This window comes from Anser cygnoides, chromosome 8 (genome assembly GCF_040182565.1).
Source record: "Anser cygnoides isolate HZ-2024a breed goose chromosome 8, Taihu_goose_T2T_genome, whole genome shotgun sequence".
Classification (NCBI taxonomy): Eukaryota; Metazoa; Chordata; class Aves; order Anseriformes; family Anatidae; genus Anser; species Anser cygnoides.
In genome coordinates this window covers 16,883,159-16,898,964 of record NC_089880.1, presented here as the reverse complement: position 1 = coordinate 16,898,964, position 15,806 = coordinate 16,883,159, and the positions used below count along the sequence as shown (strand labels likewise).

Here is a 15,806-nt window from a genome sequence, read left to right as displayed (position 1 = left end):
ATTTGTTTGAAACAATTTTTCTGAGGTAAAATAGATCCCTAGGCTGGGGGTGAAGGCACAGGAGCACCGAGTGGTGTATGAGATTCTGAGTAGGAGACAGCTGCCTATACGCGGAAATTTAATGCGGTCACTTTAGCGGGAACATAACATCAGACCAGAGTACAGGGTAGGTTGGCAGCAACCTGAATAAGATGCAAGTTGGGGCAGAGTGGCTGGAAAGCTGTGCAGAGGAAAAGGATCTGGGGGTGTTGGTCAATGCTCGCCTGAACATGAGCCGGCAGTGTGCCCAGGTGGCCAAGAAGGCCAGCGGCATCCTGGCTTGTGTCAGGAATAGTGCAGCCAGCAGGACAAGGGAGGTGATCGTCCCCCTGTACTCAGCTCTGGTGAGGCCGCACCTCGAGTGCTGTGTTCAGCTTTGGGCCCCTCACTACAAGAAGGACATCGAGGCCCTGGAACGTGTCCAGAGAAGGGCCTGGAACACAAGTCCTGTGAGGAGCGGCTGAGGGAACTGGGGTTGCTTAGTCTGGGGAAGAGAGAGGAGGCTCGGGGGAGACCTCATTGCTCTCTACCTGAAAGGAAGGTGTGGGGAGCTGGGGGTCAGCTTCTTCTCACAGTTATCTAGTGATAGGACTAGAGGGAATGGCCTCAAGTTGCACCAGGGGAGGTTCAGGTTGGAAATGCGGAGACATTTCTTCTCAGAAAGAGTGGTCAGGCATTGGAATGGGTTGCCCAGGGAGGTGGTGGAGTCACCGTCCCTGGGGGTGTTCAAGGAAAGGTTGGACGTGGTGCTTAGGGACATGGTTTAGCAGGTGACATTGGTAGTAGGGTGATGGTTGGACCAGATGATCTTGAAGGTCTCTTCTAGCCTTAATGATTCTATATGCATTTTCGGGGATTTTTGAGGGAACACCCAATTACTGAATACCAGTTAACTGACTCAAGGGAACTTTTTCTTGTGGAGCTGTTAGGATACCAACAGATCAAGGGGTCCAAAGGAGAGCAAGACCCTGAAAGCGTGCGGTTACAGCTAATTGAATCAGAAATCCTTGTGCTTAAAAAAATGCACCCTGGTCCATGGGAACTACTTTTTATCTAAAGCAAGAATGCGTACAAGTATCAAATCTGCCATTATCAGTTAATGGCAAGATTCCTCTGACGCTATGCTGGAGAGCGCTGCGGCATTAACCACGGCTTGCCAGCAACGCGTGCAGCTGGACGTGCATCCCCAGCAACTGGTGGGAAGAGAGCAGAGGGAATTTAGGAGGGCAAAGTGGCTTTTTCCCTGTGTGGTTACTATCCCTCAAGGTTTTTCTCCAAACCAAGCATTTTTGTTGCTGCTGCTGCTACAGATATAGTATCATTTTATTTTAGTTTAATCCTAAATGATGTGGTTGATTGGCTAGGTGTAATAGTTGCATCTTTAAATTGTTTTTAATTAGGCAAAGCAAGAGGAATTTTCAAAAGTGAAATGATGTTCAGACCCGTGCTTAGATGTGTACAGAACATCGCATAAATCACTGTTCCAATACCTCAGGGCTTTCTCTTATATCTTGCTCAGTAAACCATATCTTGCTTTTAAGCCATGAAGACAGAAATGAAATTAAATAGGAGAGCTGAGCTTATTCTTGGTTTTCTTTATACTTTAGAGGCGCTTGGGCACCCTACCCATTACAGTGGAGATGATGCTTAGATATCAGGAAACTCACGTAATAAGAAGAATTGAAACTGTTTTTTCCGTAGTCCTGCTTAGTATCTCCCATTGCACGTGCGCGCTTAGCTGGAATGAGATCACTAGCAGTCTGTTTCTGAAATCCCTTTGGAAGTAAATTACAAAACAACCTTTCTTCCCTGAAACTTGAGTTTTAGAAAGTGACCTCAGGCCATCAACTGTCAATGGAAAAGGTCTTGTTGCCTTTCATCAGGTGCCTCAAGCTGTGTTGTATTGGTTTTTCAATCAGCTAGCCCTGACTGTAACCTGAAGGAAGTACTGTGTAACGGACTGAGATACTGCAGAAACCCACCAGCTCTGAAATAGGCTCTGAATGTGTTTGATAGCAAAACGCCATACCTGAATGCGTTCTCTGTTGTGGAAGGGTCTCCACTGCAATTCTGTAATGTCTTCATAGCAGATGTAGCAATTGCTCACAGAGAAGTGGGAAATGCAGCTTAATTTTCATGTACTCCTTCTTTTAATGAAAAGGGTTTGTTTTCTGCGAAGGACAAGAACGTAGGATAAAAGTCCTGATTCTTTGCAAATCCTGGGAGAGTAACAGCATCTACTGCGGTAAAGAGAGCTGTAGCACTGGGACAGATGTGGAAAAGGAAACAGCTGTACAGGTGAAATACGCTGTATGACACGCTTACTTTCACCAGAAACATACTGTCTCCTGGGTGTTTTTCCCAGCCCATAGTCTTGCAAAGTCTCGTCTGTCTTCAATATTTTGTGTGTTATTTTTTTCCCCCTCTTTCTAGGAGAATTATTTAGATGTTTGAACCGCATTTTGTAATGGTGGTGGTAATCTTCCTGTTGCTTCTCCTAAGGTGTTTGGGGTTTTGAAAAACAACAGAAAAAAAATTAATTAACTTTACGTAGAAAAAGCAAAAGCTGTAGGTCCTGTGACTTGCTCCTGGGTAGCAGGGCTTTTCCCGCTGCTGCCACTTGAACCCACCCCATATGAACTCAGAGCAAGATTATGATGCAATTCCCCTTTCCTTTCTCGTTTCTATTTTACTGTGCATGAAATCTCATCCCAGGGGCTCACTACTACTATTTGCCCTTATGAGACTGAATGGGGAGCAAACACTCCCACAAGTACCACATTGCTGTCGAGAGCTGCTCTGTATGGAAAACACTTGTTGCTTTCACACATCAGAACTGTGCATTGGAGAAATGCCGATTGCCAAAAAAAAAAAAAAAAAAAAAAAACAAGAAAACACTAATTTTTCACACAAAAGTGGTAATATTAGCCTCAGTGGGACAGTCTGTCTTATAATAACCTGGTGATGCTAATTATTAGCATTCATTCAAGCCAGGACCTCCCTGCTAGGAAAAGCCAGGTAAGTGAGCTTATGTGGTTTTTCTGCCCAGTCTCTTCAGCTGTCAAGCCACAGTCTTCTTGTTTTGTCCTTTGCAATGTGACTGGTTAAACTATCATTTCTGCTGAGCATGGCTTCGCAAGAGAGGATACACGCCAAGTGTATTTCAAATGTCAGTTCCACCTCCGTCCCACTGACTGGCTGCGTCTGGTTAGTTTGTTGATGGTATTTTTAGTGCAGGTCGAGTAAAATGCTGTACAAACATGGTGCGCTTTCTCTTTGTTTCCTTGTGCATTATTAATTTTATAGCACTGCACTCATTCTTTTTCTTTTCAGCAAGATTACCGCTGCATTCACCCAGCTGCCCAGAACAGCATGTTTCCAGTATGGTACTAAAATGCAGGAATAAGCACAGGAATTTTGCATCATGGGGCAAACAGTTCATGGAAGGGACGAAATGTTTAATTTCATGGCTAGTAATATCAGCAGGCAGAGCGAGTACGTTGTGGCCATGTGCTCAAAGCAACAGAGCATCACTACTCACTCTTCCTTTTTTCCTGACTTTTCTTTTTCCCCTCCTGCCTCTGCAAGGCGTTGCTCCAGCATCTGCCACCCTTGTTCTGCTGTAGCCTTACCCCTCTCATTTAGTAATTCATCGGCTTAATTTTCAATGTTGCTTTGCTATCCACCAGCAATGCTGGCTTGAATAATTTGAAGAAGGAGGAAGAGAGCTTCTGTGTGTTTTTTTTCTTCTTCCTCCCTTAGGCCATTGGTGCACTTCAAAGGCAAAAGTTCTCTCTCTTTGGCTCAAAATGTCTTTTGGCAGTTGAAAAACAATTATAAAAAGCCATCGTTTCTGGCACAGGTGGGTGAGGTGAAGAAGAGGGATATGGTAGTGGAGGGACTGTGGTACTAACCTCCAACGACCCTTGTGGAATGCAAATCCAGAAGACGGTGCTGCTCTCTTTGATTAGAAAAAATAACTTGAAAGCCAAGTAGACCTATTTCTTATAAGAAATACATATAATTAAGAGCAGTAAGTTAAATCCTGGGGTTCTGCCTGGACTCGGCTGTGTTATAGGAAAAGTTAGGGTGGTTTTCCTGTGTAGCTTAGGGGTTTTTTTCACAGCTGCACAAAGCTCATTGCTTTGATCTCTTTGGTTTTGTGAAATTTTAACCCAATTTCCTGTGTGGTCAGCACAGAAAGAAGCTTGTAGATGTATCTGCAACCTGAAGAAGACGAAAGATTGGTTATCTCAATGCAAAAAAAAAAACAACAAAAACAAAAAACAAATACACCTCTGGTAATAGAAGAATAAACGTTCATTTACTGCAAAACACTGGATATCCTCCATCTGATATCAGGGAATTGCTTAAGGTTTCCAATGGCAGTATCTACCCTAATAATGAGCTCCCCTTTTGAAAGCACTCAGATGAAACTTGGGGGACCAAATGCAGCATCTGAGAGTCAGTACAGCCACCTTCTCTTGACCTGCACCGAAGATGTTAATAGTAAAGCCGCCACATTTTGTTTGGGGGTGGTGTAGACGCTTTTGATCTAAGAGGTTTTTCTCACTAGCATTTTGCAGATCAGAGCTTGTAAATTGCCTCTCAAATCTTGATAATTAATGATGGTGGGTGGTGAACATGAGTGGCAAATGGTTGGAGGTTTTCTTGCGCTTTTTATTCTAAAATCTGTGTGCCCCCAAAACGCTTGGGAAGACAAAAGGGAAAATTATGTTTGAGAAGAAGTGGGGGAGGAGGCCACGTGGACGCGTTATTCTGCTGCCATTTCAAGTCCTGCATCTCCAAAAGGATCAGCGGGCAGCCCACTGGGTGGGGACCAGCACCTCATGTTGGAGCAATTCCCGAACCTTGCCACCGCTGGGACAGGAAAGGCTGGAGAGAGCTAGAGTGTCACGGATTTTCTCTCTCTTCTGTAGAATTAATGCTGATTTTCTTTGCAGTGTCATCTATCTTGCTGCACTGTATTAATGCTTGTCCCAGCAATGCACCCGGATATGTGTGTGGGAGATCGTTTCGGAAGAGCTTTCTTAGCCCTATTTATTGGCACCAGAAGTTGCCGCCCAGTATCCAAGTGTTAGTTACGTGTATTTCTTTTCAGACACTGTTGTGATTACTGTTAATGCAAAAGATAAAAACTATCAGTTCCTGTATTTGTGATGCTTCTCTTCTATCGCAGCCTGCCTTCCAACGGGGCCGTATTTTTAGGAAGGCGGGTGTGTGCTACCAAGGTACCGCAGGAGATGTGGCCGGGGACGGTTTTTCCTTCCTTCCCCAAAGAGCTTTAGCCTGAGGTGTTCTTGTTCTGCGCTGCTTTGCTCCCTTTCCCTTCTGCAGCACCTGGTCGTGGGTGACAGGGCCATCGCCCTCCTGGGCACTAATCAGTGATTAAGGCAAAACCTGTTCTAACATTTTTCACTGTTTTCCCTTATCTGCCCTTTTGCAGAGGCAAAGCCCTGGAGCTGAATAATCCCTGCTGTAACTGAGATGTCTGTACAGTGCTGCAGCTTGCTCTGTGCTCTTTAATTTTCTGCGCGCTTGGTGCTTATGTAGCCCCCCCCCCAAAACATCCCCTGCCCAAAACCAGCGCAGCAGCACGTGGTGAAGTGCGCGTGGTTTAAGTCGCCGAGCGGCTGCTCGCCCTGGTGGATGTCAGGGCACGGGGGGGGGGGGGAACAGACAGAGGAGGTGGGACCCGGGTGGCTGAATGAGCGTTTCGGTAACTCCGCTCCGATGTTCCCTGGTAGGGGCGCTGGCTTTACAGCGTGATGTTTAGCTGCTCCCTTAAAAACTCTCTTCTTCAAGTAAATTTGCATTGTCTAAGAAAATGAGCACTGCATGTGGCTTTGCAGATCAGGTAGCTGTTCCCCTTCCCAGTCTGCTGTTTCTCCTCCGTCTCCCACACCTGCACACACCTCCTCAGCAGGAGCTCAAATCCCACACGCAGCAGTGCGGTTTGACAGCCCCGGTCCATGCGCCGACTGCTCGGGGACACGCGGGGCGATGCTGAGAACTAGCTGGCTCTTAGCAGGGCCATGGCTCTGTCTGTGCCTCTGCCAAGCGGACTGCAGGCAGCTCGGAGAAGGGCCTCAGCCACTGCCTGAGCAAGCAGAGAGCTTCCATAGCCTAATCCTGGCTGCTCCTGCGAAACCTAGGTTTTCGCTGAAAAAACATACGTAACCTTATAGGGCAAAACGATACGTACATTTCTTGCAGGAGGGAAGGCAGCTCCTCAAGGAGGTCTGCTCGCTCCCTCCCACGGATGCCAGCGGGGTGCTGCTGAGCACTGGGAGCTGAGGGAGGAGAGAAGGATGGGAGAACGGGAAGGTTGTGCTCAGGGCATATATATATCTGGGAGGAAGGGTGGAAAAAAAAGGATGAGAGGCAGGATGCTGTCACCCAGAGCAATGTGCGTGGAGGGCTGGCTGCAGGGAACAGGGACTGGGTGCGTCGGAGCAGCTGTAAACTAGCTTTTTTTCTCCTCCCTTTTATTTTATGTGACATCTGGGTTCTTTAGGGAGCGTTATTCTGTCTTAAAATGGGCATCCTTGCCTTTTTGAGCAGCAGAGGTTTTACGGATCTGGTAGAGTAATGATCACATAGGAAAAAGATAATACAGCTGGCTGTCCTCTTTCACATCTATTAACATAAGATCTTTAATTGATTTAGGGGGTTATTTTCTCTGAACACTTGCAATTAGCAGCTCTTAATCACCAAAACACTTTCTTAGGAATCTGGCTTAATGGGTAGATTGTTTAAAGGGGTAGGAGAAGCAGATATTGCCAGTTTCTTATCATCTTCTCTCAAAAAAGAGGAAAAAAAAAAGAAAAGCACTCTGTGGGAATAGCTGGGTGGGTGGGAAACATATCTGTGTGTGGCTTGCTTTCTTCTGGCCCCAGGTTAAAGAGAAGGGCTGGAAGGGACTTGAGGATTGACTCCACCCATATGGTACTGATAGGTATTACTGAGTATATTTTAAAAATGTAAGAGAATGAAGACAGCCTGTGCTTTCGTACTCCTGAAACCCCGTTATTTTGCTTTCTTGAAGCACTGCATTTATCGGTTCCATGTTGTCAATATGTGTAGTTCAATATTTTTCTCTCTTATGCTGTCTTTTAGGTAAAAGTCTCTTGACAACCACGCAGGAAGGTGGATTATTTTTAAAACAATGAGCATGCGTCTCTAGACATGATTTGTGGTTCAGTCCAGCTGGAGCTGTCTGAATGAAGCTATGGGCTGTGCGTCAGCCAAGCATGTTTCTACTGTTCAAAATGAAGAGGAAACTCAGAAGGGGAAAAACTATCAGAACGGCGATGTGTTTGGTGGTAAGTGGTGTGGGATTTTACCTTTCTCCAACATCACAAATGGTCTGGAAGGTATTTTGGGGAGTCTTAACCTTTCACAAAATAGAAAGGGAAATGTTAGACTAAATCACAGTAATAATTCACTTGGACCCTTCAAGGGATAGTGCCATGATAGCTGAAATAGAGGTTGGGGTGAAATCCTTAGTGGCAGATTAACCTTCTGAGTGACGTACAGTACTGCCCTGCCTTTAACTTCTCAAGTACTAGGATAGTTCAAAGACAGCCGATTGCACAACCCCCCTATGTTTATATATATGTCTGCGTGTATATATTTGTCATTAGGTGCCAAAATGCTTGACTCATCTACTAAAAACAAAGTTAAAAAAAAAAATTAGAGAATTCCCTAGTACTATTGTTCTGTAAAGCAATAAAACACTAATGCTGGAATCCTGTAGCAAACAAGGTTTGAAGGTACAGAGAGACTGGAAATACCCTTCTGGGAAGGAGTCAGTGGTACTGCGAGGCTGGGAGCGTGGCACGGAAACTGCCCGGCACTGTGTGGGCAGAGGTCTCTGGTCAGGGTTTTATCACAGGCACTTACGCATCGGGAAAGGAAAAGTCGTCTGTAGATAAAATGTATGGTCAACTGCAGGATTATTTCTCCAGATTCTGATAGTACAGGCTAAGTAGTTTTTAGATAATGATCTAAATAGTAATGTAGTTTTTAAAATATTAGGAACTGTCTGGAAGATTATTCAGAAATGAGAGTTCTAGTTCTGCCCAGATATTTATCTGAAAACTCCTTACTGTGACTACAGCAACTTGGTACTGTTCTTAAAATAGGTGCATTGCTACTGAGTATGCCAAAGTTCTCTTCTCTGGTGTTTTTTATAGCAATTGTTTGTGCAGAAGTGGGTATGACACATCTAGCAGCAAAAAATACCTCCCCTTAATTTCAAAAGCAATGATATTTTACTTTTTCAACCTTTCTGGGGGCTGGCTTGCTCCCAGCAATAGATCCCAAAGTAAGAATACCCGAAGTATTATTCTGAAGAGAAACAAATTGTTCAGGAAGCTTCAAGCCTAAACTGCATGTTATTTTCCCACGTGTGCTCCTTCATGAGCCTGAAAGATGCCAGTTTTGGAAATGAGTTCGTTATGTTAGTTTTATTTAAAACAGGCTTTAAGTGCTGTCATGAACAAAAAGCTCTCTTAGTTTCTGAAAGGAATTTGAGTCGATATTTTATTTAATATTTAGCAATGGAGCAGTTTTGGCAATATGTGTCTCAGCATTATTATTAGTATTTTTAAACTGCCAGAAGATCCAAACTTTAATGACAAGAAACCTAAAATAACTTCTGGAGGCAGAAGATCAAGAAGACTGAAGGGATTTAAAGAATTGCCACTTTGCAGAGCTGGACTGGTGTCAGCGGTATCATTTAGCTGTTCTGGGATCCTTCTGAGGACTGTTAATCTTCCCTACTTTACAGAAATCTGCCAATACCAGAAATACTGCCTGCAGTCGTCTATTTTCTGGTACATGTTTTAGTTTAGGTACGCAGTTTGTGATAGTTAAAGATCCAGTTGAGCGACGGATCCTCTTTTAGCAGAGTTTACTTACCATTGGTGTCTGGGACTCGTTGATTTGTCGAGTGGCAACCAGAGTGGGCACAGAAGCCGCGTTTCGTCCTTGCTGCTGAGGGACAGACTCCAGCTCAGGAGCTGGGTGAATAAGAAAGGTGAGCTGGAGGTGCCTGGCTTTACTGCTATCCTTTTGGGACCTATAAATGATCACCAGGAAGCTTAGATGCCCGTCTGGAAGCGGCATGTTTCATGTGTATCATGCCTTGCATAGTTCCCAAACAGGACTTTTGATATAAAGATAGAGGCAAGAAAATTACACCTTAAGATTGTTTTTATCATACTTGTTAACAATCTTCTGGACTTGCCAAATGCCTAGAGATTTATCGTAGGAGACAGTACTGTTCCTAATCCCCAGCAGTGGGGAAATTGTAGTGGCTAATTGCATTGTTTCGTATAAGGTAGGTCTGACAGCCCAGAGTATTCTGCCTGCTTCATTTTCTATTAAACTTTCCTGTCGTGAGACCTGAATTCCACGTAACATATCTGCAGTTATTCTGTAAGTCATCAAGGAGGAAGTCACTCAGCGCTGTGTCAGAGGGCTCTCACAACCATCTCCCTGCAAGGAGAGAGCGTAGTCGTGCTGGATTTGAACAGGTGATTGCAGCTAGGATGATAGAGCTCAGCAGAATAAGTTCCCAGATATATGGGAGGATGCAGAGGGTCAACAAAGGGTAGAGAACACTGCAATACTTCCATCATGCTTTTCCCCATCCACTGCCAGGTGCCAAGATCTACTGAATGTTTCCTTGCTTACTGCTTGGAAGGGACAGAAGTGTCTCATCCAGCCAGTGGCCAAGAGCAGAGCATCTCTACAGCCTGTAGGGATTAAATTTTAACTGCGGAACAACTGAGCAAGACCGAGGTGAGTGGCAGAGAACTCAGATGGAACAAGAAGGTAACAGAAAGGGAATTAATTAGTCAGTTGGTAAGAAAAGTAGTTTTGTGGTAGGAGTCAGTGAAGTAAAAGAAATAGAGATAGCAGGTGAGGGGGGAAGGTGGTTGACGTAGTGACAGTGTTGATAAAGTCCTGCAAAATTAGTATGCATGTCATCTGCAGTGCGCACATCTGGGGACTAATCTGTCACAAAGCACCTATGCAAAAGTGGCAAGTATGAGCCTTGTGCTCGCAGTAGCAAGGGTTGCTTCAGATGACTTGTAACTGGAGGAAATCCTGAAGCACTTGGAACAGCAAGGATGGGATTCAAGGAAAATACCTTGGTGCTGGTGCTACCTTCCCTCATCTGAAAGACGTGGCGTACAGCGTATTGCCCCTCGCTGCTTGCCTCGCATCTGAGATGGAACTGGTACTCTTCTTTCTTCTTTGAACATCATCTGCAGACAAGTTGCAAAAAGAATCAGTAGGAAGGACTGTGCTTTCCACCCTGCTTTTGCATTAAGTAGGTCATTTTGAATGAGGAGAGAGATGAAAATACTTGATTTGGTTATCACCAGTTCTGCTCTTACCTTTGCCTTAGGCTGCTGGGAGTGTTTTTGCCACTTAAGGATTTTTGTAATGCATGGTTGAAAGAAAGCAAGAGCCACAAAGCTGGAAAAACTTCTAGCTTTTACACACACCATCCTTTTCCACAAGTGGGTGCTCTGACAAGCAGATGCTCCTGTGATCTTCTGTGAGCTCTGTCTCCTCTGGTTCTCAAGAGCTTTCTCACTTTGCTCCGCTGCTATAACTGTGGCTTCACAATAGCAAGAAGACCTACCTACCAAGGAATGAAGGAGATGGCTGTCACTGCCATCGCAGCTGTTTTTCAGGTAGGCAATGAGAACTGCTGGTGCCAGCCTACAGCGATGCCAAGCGTGTGGCTGCTCCGTACCATCTCTGCTGCCAAGGTTGAATATGGTGGAAGTTTCAGAGGTCAGAGAAGAAGGGGGTTAGTCATAGCCTGGGGTTAGTAGGTTCCAGCTTGTTACTGATGGAAAAGAGACGTAGCAAGAATGAGGATGTTTGCTGGGGTAAGTGGAGAAGACCTGTGTGGCTGTAGCTAAAGATGGATTCTTGCTGAGAACAAGGTCTGCTGTGTGTGTAGTGGAGGCTGCGAAATATCCTTCATTGTCTGAACTGAAGAAGGCGTTGAGGCAGTCTCAGAGCTGTGTAAGTGGTGATGTCTCCAGGCTTCTCATTTTAGGTAAGCTCTAAGTCATGGAACAGGATTTCATGGGAAAGGAAGGGTGGAAAGGACATCAGTAACTGCTATGCAGCTTTTTGCCCTCTGTGCCGTGGATAACAATCCTCTCCTCACATTGCAGAACTTCCCAGAAGAGCATCGTTACTGTGTAGGCAGTTTTGCCTTCCTTTGCTGTGAACATACTTCCAGTCCTTCCACGCTTTCTCCTTTTCCTTTCAGGGCAGAAGCAGGCAGAGAAGCCATGCAGGCATTACTAGTGCCAGCGAGGCTGCAGCTTTGCCCTCTGCCTTTTCGTTGCCACTCAACTTGCATGCCGTGAGCCTTGTATTTGCTCTGCAGCCCTCCCTCCGAGCCCTCCGAAGGTGGCCTGTCTAGAAGATCACTTAACATTTCCAAAGCTGTCCTCAGGGGTTGGAATGTTTGTCTTACGGTTAATCCAACCTTCTGCAGAAGAAAAGGAGACGGTTACCAGGTGTACTATGCCTGGATTTTCATTTTTTCCTGGCCAGTGGGTTTTGCTTGACTGTAGGTGACACTGGATCCAGGGAACATTTTCTGAGCTGCTCAGAGTGGTGCAGTTTACAGCTTTTGCTCTTCCTCAGAGCCTCTGAATGCTTTTTCCTTTTTTCACTGCTGGTGGTTGGTTGTAGCCAAGTCTAATGACTATTGGAGAGATCAACACTTCCGTGAGGGCTTTTTTTGGACTTCCGAAAGTCACTGCAGGTTATGATTATGCTCCAGTGCCTTATTTCTTCCCCAGCTTTTAACGTTCTTTTCAATTGAGGAGACACTTTGAGCCAGGTGTTCACTGTACGTTTGAATCCCTCATGTTCAAAACCAAGAAACGCACCACGAAACCCATGAATTCTGTAAGAACAAATTCTGGTTAACAGCAAACAAAACATTAAAATTTCTGTTTCATCCCAAACTGTAGAAGGCACCCTGCATTTTGTTGTAATGTATATTTAAATAATTGAGTTAGCAGGCCTATCAAAGGAGATGTTCTAGAGAAGATTGAATATAATATGATTATTATGCCTTGTTGGTCTCTAATGACTTTAAAATCCCTCTAATAAGGATAGTAATAATAAATCTTCATTTATTCATCATTTTACTTCAAAGCTGATTTCCAGAGCAATACATAAGAACTGTAATACTGTAAATACCAGTGAAGAACAAAATGTCATGATAGAGCTTTGAGTGTTGTTGATTTCAGGATATGTTTTAATAATGTAACATCTCTTGTAGATTAGATTTTATGTGCTCCTTTTTTAAAAAAACATGTGATGCTCATTAGGGGAGGAGTAATTATTGACGTAATTTTTGTGTAAGAAAATAACTGGTAATGTGATGTGTTGTGGTAAAAACTACTTTAGAATCTATTCATTAATCTGGGAGTCTAATCCAGATGTTTATGTGGAGCTCCTGGGCACTTTGCAGAAGTGAGAGTAAACATGGCAGGGAAGAATCGTATGGCAAATTGGTGATATCAGTGCTGCAATTGCCAGATAGGATTTCTATTACTAGCAGCAGCTCCAATTGCTAAACCAGTCTAAATAAAGCTGAACGCAAAGCACAACAGTATTTAAACCAATTTATCTCAGAACAACAGGGACGTTGCAAGAACAGGAAATCTTTAGCACTGAGGTATGATAGTGAGATTTGAAAAACTGATTGATGAACATATGCCCTGAATGGTGGCAGTCAGTCTGCAGTGTCAGGAAAGCAGTGACCCACCTGGCAGGGAGGGCTCCCTCCTCTCCCCACATGGAAGAGTTCAGCTCAGCCACCCGGAGGTGCTGCTCTGAGCTGCTCTAACTGAGCTGGAAGGAGGTATCTTTGCTTAGGTTCTTGTTCACCTATGCCACAGAGTAAAACCCAAAGACTTTTTCAACTCATCATGATTTTTTCTTGCTACCTGTGTGTTTTACAGCTTTGTCGCACTCCTGATAACCTCTGCTTTGCTTGTTTCCGTCCTCGTGTCTGCCCTGTCTCATCCGTGTGGGCATCTCTGCCCACTGCCGCATACAGCAGAGCTCTGACAATAATTAAGTTTGAATGGAGTGGTCAAAGATGGTAAAATAACTGAAACTTCTAAAACATACCCACTGTACACAGGAAGAGAAACTTGAGGCTGGACTTACCTTTCCTAAATATGCATCATTTCCCCCCAGAATCTTGTGCCTGAACTTCTGTAGAGATTAGTTTGTTTTGAAGGCTCTTTCCTTGATTGGCAGGACTAGAAGCATCATCTTACTCAAAGCTTAGGCTCAGATTGTTGTTTGGGACGCTTGTTGTTTGCTGGCCTGTGAGCCCAGCAGACTGTTCAGATGTCCTTAATTAATGCGAGAGAACTTCCCATGCCTGTCTTTCTCCATCCAGCTCTTGTGTGTACAGTTCTGCAGATGGTCTTCCACACATTGGAAGCTCTTAAGCAGTGAAGCTTTTAGATTAAAAACTGCAGTGAGAAAAATGTATTAGAAGCATTTTCGGTGAATAATACCTTCCTATTATGTCTTTCTTTCCCTCGACTGTCAGAAAAAAATGGTAAAGTTGAGAATGAGATAATTTTTTTTTCTGGCCAAGCTGTCTTTTATTCTGGCTGCCCATACTGAACTGAAACTGCCTAGAAAGAAGTAGCTTAAGGAACATAACTTCTGTCATTTTAGCCATGAATGCATGCCATGATCATGAGGTCCTTCTGCACTAGGCTTCACGCAGACCCGCAGCTCACTCTGCCTGGCAGCGTTTATTTTATTGACTATCTTGATCAGCTGATTAGCACTCAGTGAGTAATTGCTGCAGCTCATTTGTCTGTCCTGACATGCTTCTGCACAGTCAGACCTTACTTGTTTTAGGAACAGTAGTGGTTATACATAAAGGGACCAGCACCATGCAGTGTCCTAATACCGAAGTAGGTATTTTGAGACAATAACTTCTAAAGACATTTTCAAACATGAACAAGTGCATCTGGTACAACCACAGGTGCTCACTCCAGCGGCGCTGAATTCTGCACTGCATGGAGGTGAGTGGCACGTTCTCTGAAAACCTGGTCTCAGGGGCCAGAGGTGCAAAACCTTAAATATCACTGTGCATTTTAAAGGAGGAGGTTTTCATTGCTTAATTTCAAATTCCAGCTGAGCTCCCGAAAGGGTAACTTTCATGTTGTTTGTGATTTCAGCAGCTCATGTTGTAAAGTAGTTCTTGCTTACATGTTTGAAAGACCAGGAAAAGCAGCTGAGTGTATTGCAGGGCTGAGGTACATTGCAGTATGTGAGCATCTTCCAGAATTACACTGGACTTTTTTTTATTATTAATTTTAAAAGAACTGTTGCTGAAGAACAAATCCCAAACACGTGGTAAGGTAGAGTGTCTCTTTTGAATAAAATTGTATTTATTAGTTTAACAACAACTTTGTTTTTATCCACACTGTTCTAACCTGATTTCATGACAGTCTGGTTTCTTATCTAAGTAAACATGGGTCAGTATTAAACACATCTGTTTCAGGAAGTGAGCGAGAAAAATAAAACAAGAAAATCTTTCAGTGGGAAATGCAATAACATATTTATCTAGACTTATGGTGTATTTGTTTAACTAGGACAACACCCTTAACAAGTCAATAATTTACTATTTTATTTCTACAAGGAAGCAACAAGGTTTAAAAAAAATTCAAAACAAAACCAAATCCTGCCATCATATTTTTTTCTAGAGACCTATTAGCGATCAGCACTTGCAAAGAAAGCATTTTCCCCGTCAATTCAATCTGTGTTTTCTTCTTTTGTGAATAAAGCTGGCTCATCTTTATAGCCCTTTTGTAATGGGCACTGCTTTTGCAACGTGAGGAAGAAGTTCTTCTGCGCTTTGGGTATCACAATAGCTAGTAGCAAAACAAGCTCTTCGTCCTGCTCCAGGAAGTAAAGGTAGAGAGAAATGTGTAAAGAATATATAAAGAGCCTTCCGTGGAAGGTGTAGTGGGCCAGCATCTCCCTGGGAGCTTCCCTTCCACTCTTCCAGCGGGAGCTCTGTGAGGGGCTACTTGGGGGAATTTTTTTTGGTTTATTTTGTGGAAGTCTTCTTAAGTTGTATTCATGGTTGTGTTCATTGAAATTACATGCATTTTATCTCTTGTTTTTTGACTTCAAATATATATTGAATTTCTAACTGTAGGAATTGGGAGGATCTTGAGATATTTTTTGGATGAAAGTGTTTGACTAATATGAGCACTCTAAGCACACATTTCCTATTTTGATTTTTTTTAAGCGATTATTTAAAAACTCCCTTTTCTTATGCTTTTTTTTCCCTACCCAATCATTTGCACTTCCAGCATCCCCTAAATGTGTGTGCTTATGTATTATTGGCATGTAGCAGCTTCCAATTTGATTTTAAGGAAGCAGGCAGCAGAGCAGCGAATGGGACCAGTGCTTCCAGTCTCACCAGCAGGTTACGTGCAAGCAGTGGCGGTAAGGACAAGGGAGGAGATCAGTAACAGCACAAGGTGGTGTGGAAGAGCACTTGCGGCTTGGTATGGAGAACTGAGAGCTGATTTGTGACTTGGCACATGTGGCGTTACACAAGCCCGTGGGGCTGTATGTCTCCTGCGACTGCACGGTTGGTCCCTTGTGCTACTGCAGCTTCCTTAGGGTGGCTCCTTTGTTAT

The 15,806-nt window shown here is 43.9% G+C and overlaps 1 protein-coding gene across 1 annotated transcript in view; it reads left to right on the top strand.

The window, feature by feature from the left end:
* Positions 1 to 15,806, top strand: part of C8H1orf21 (chromosome 8 C1orf21 homolog) — a 106,021-nt gene that overhangs the window by 33,033 nt on the left and 57,182 nt on the right. Inside the window, exon 2 of the mRNA XM_067001485.1 lies at positions 7,180 to 7,385. Coding sequence (XP_066857586.1) covers positions 7,292 to 7,385 — 94 coding nt within the window. The 5' untranslated portion in view covers positions 7,180 to 7,291. The remainder of the gene's footprint in view (positions 1 to 7,179; positions 7,386 to 15,806) is intronic.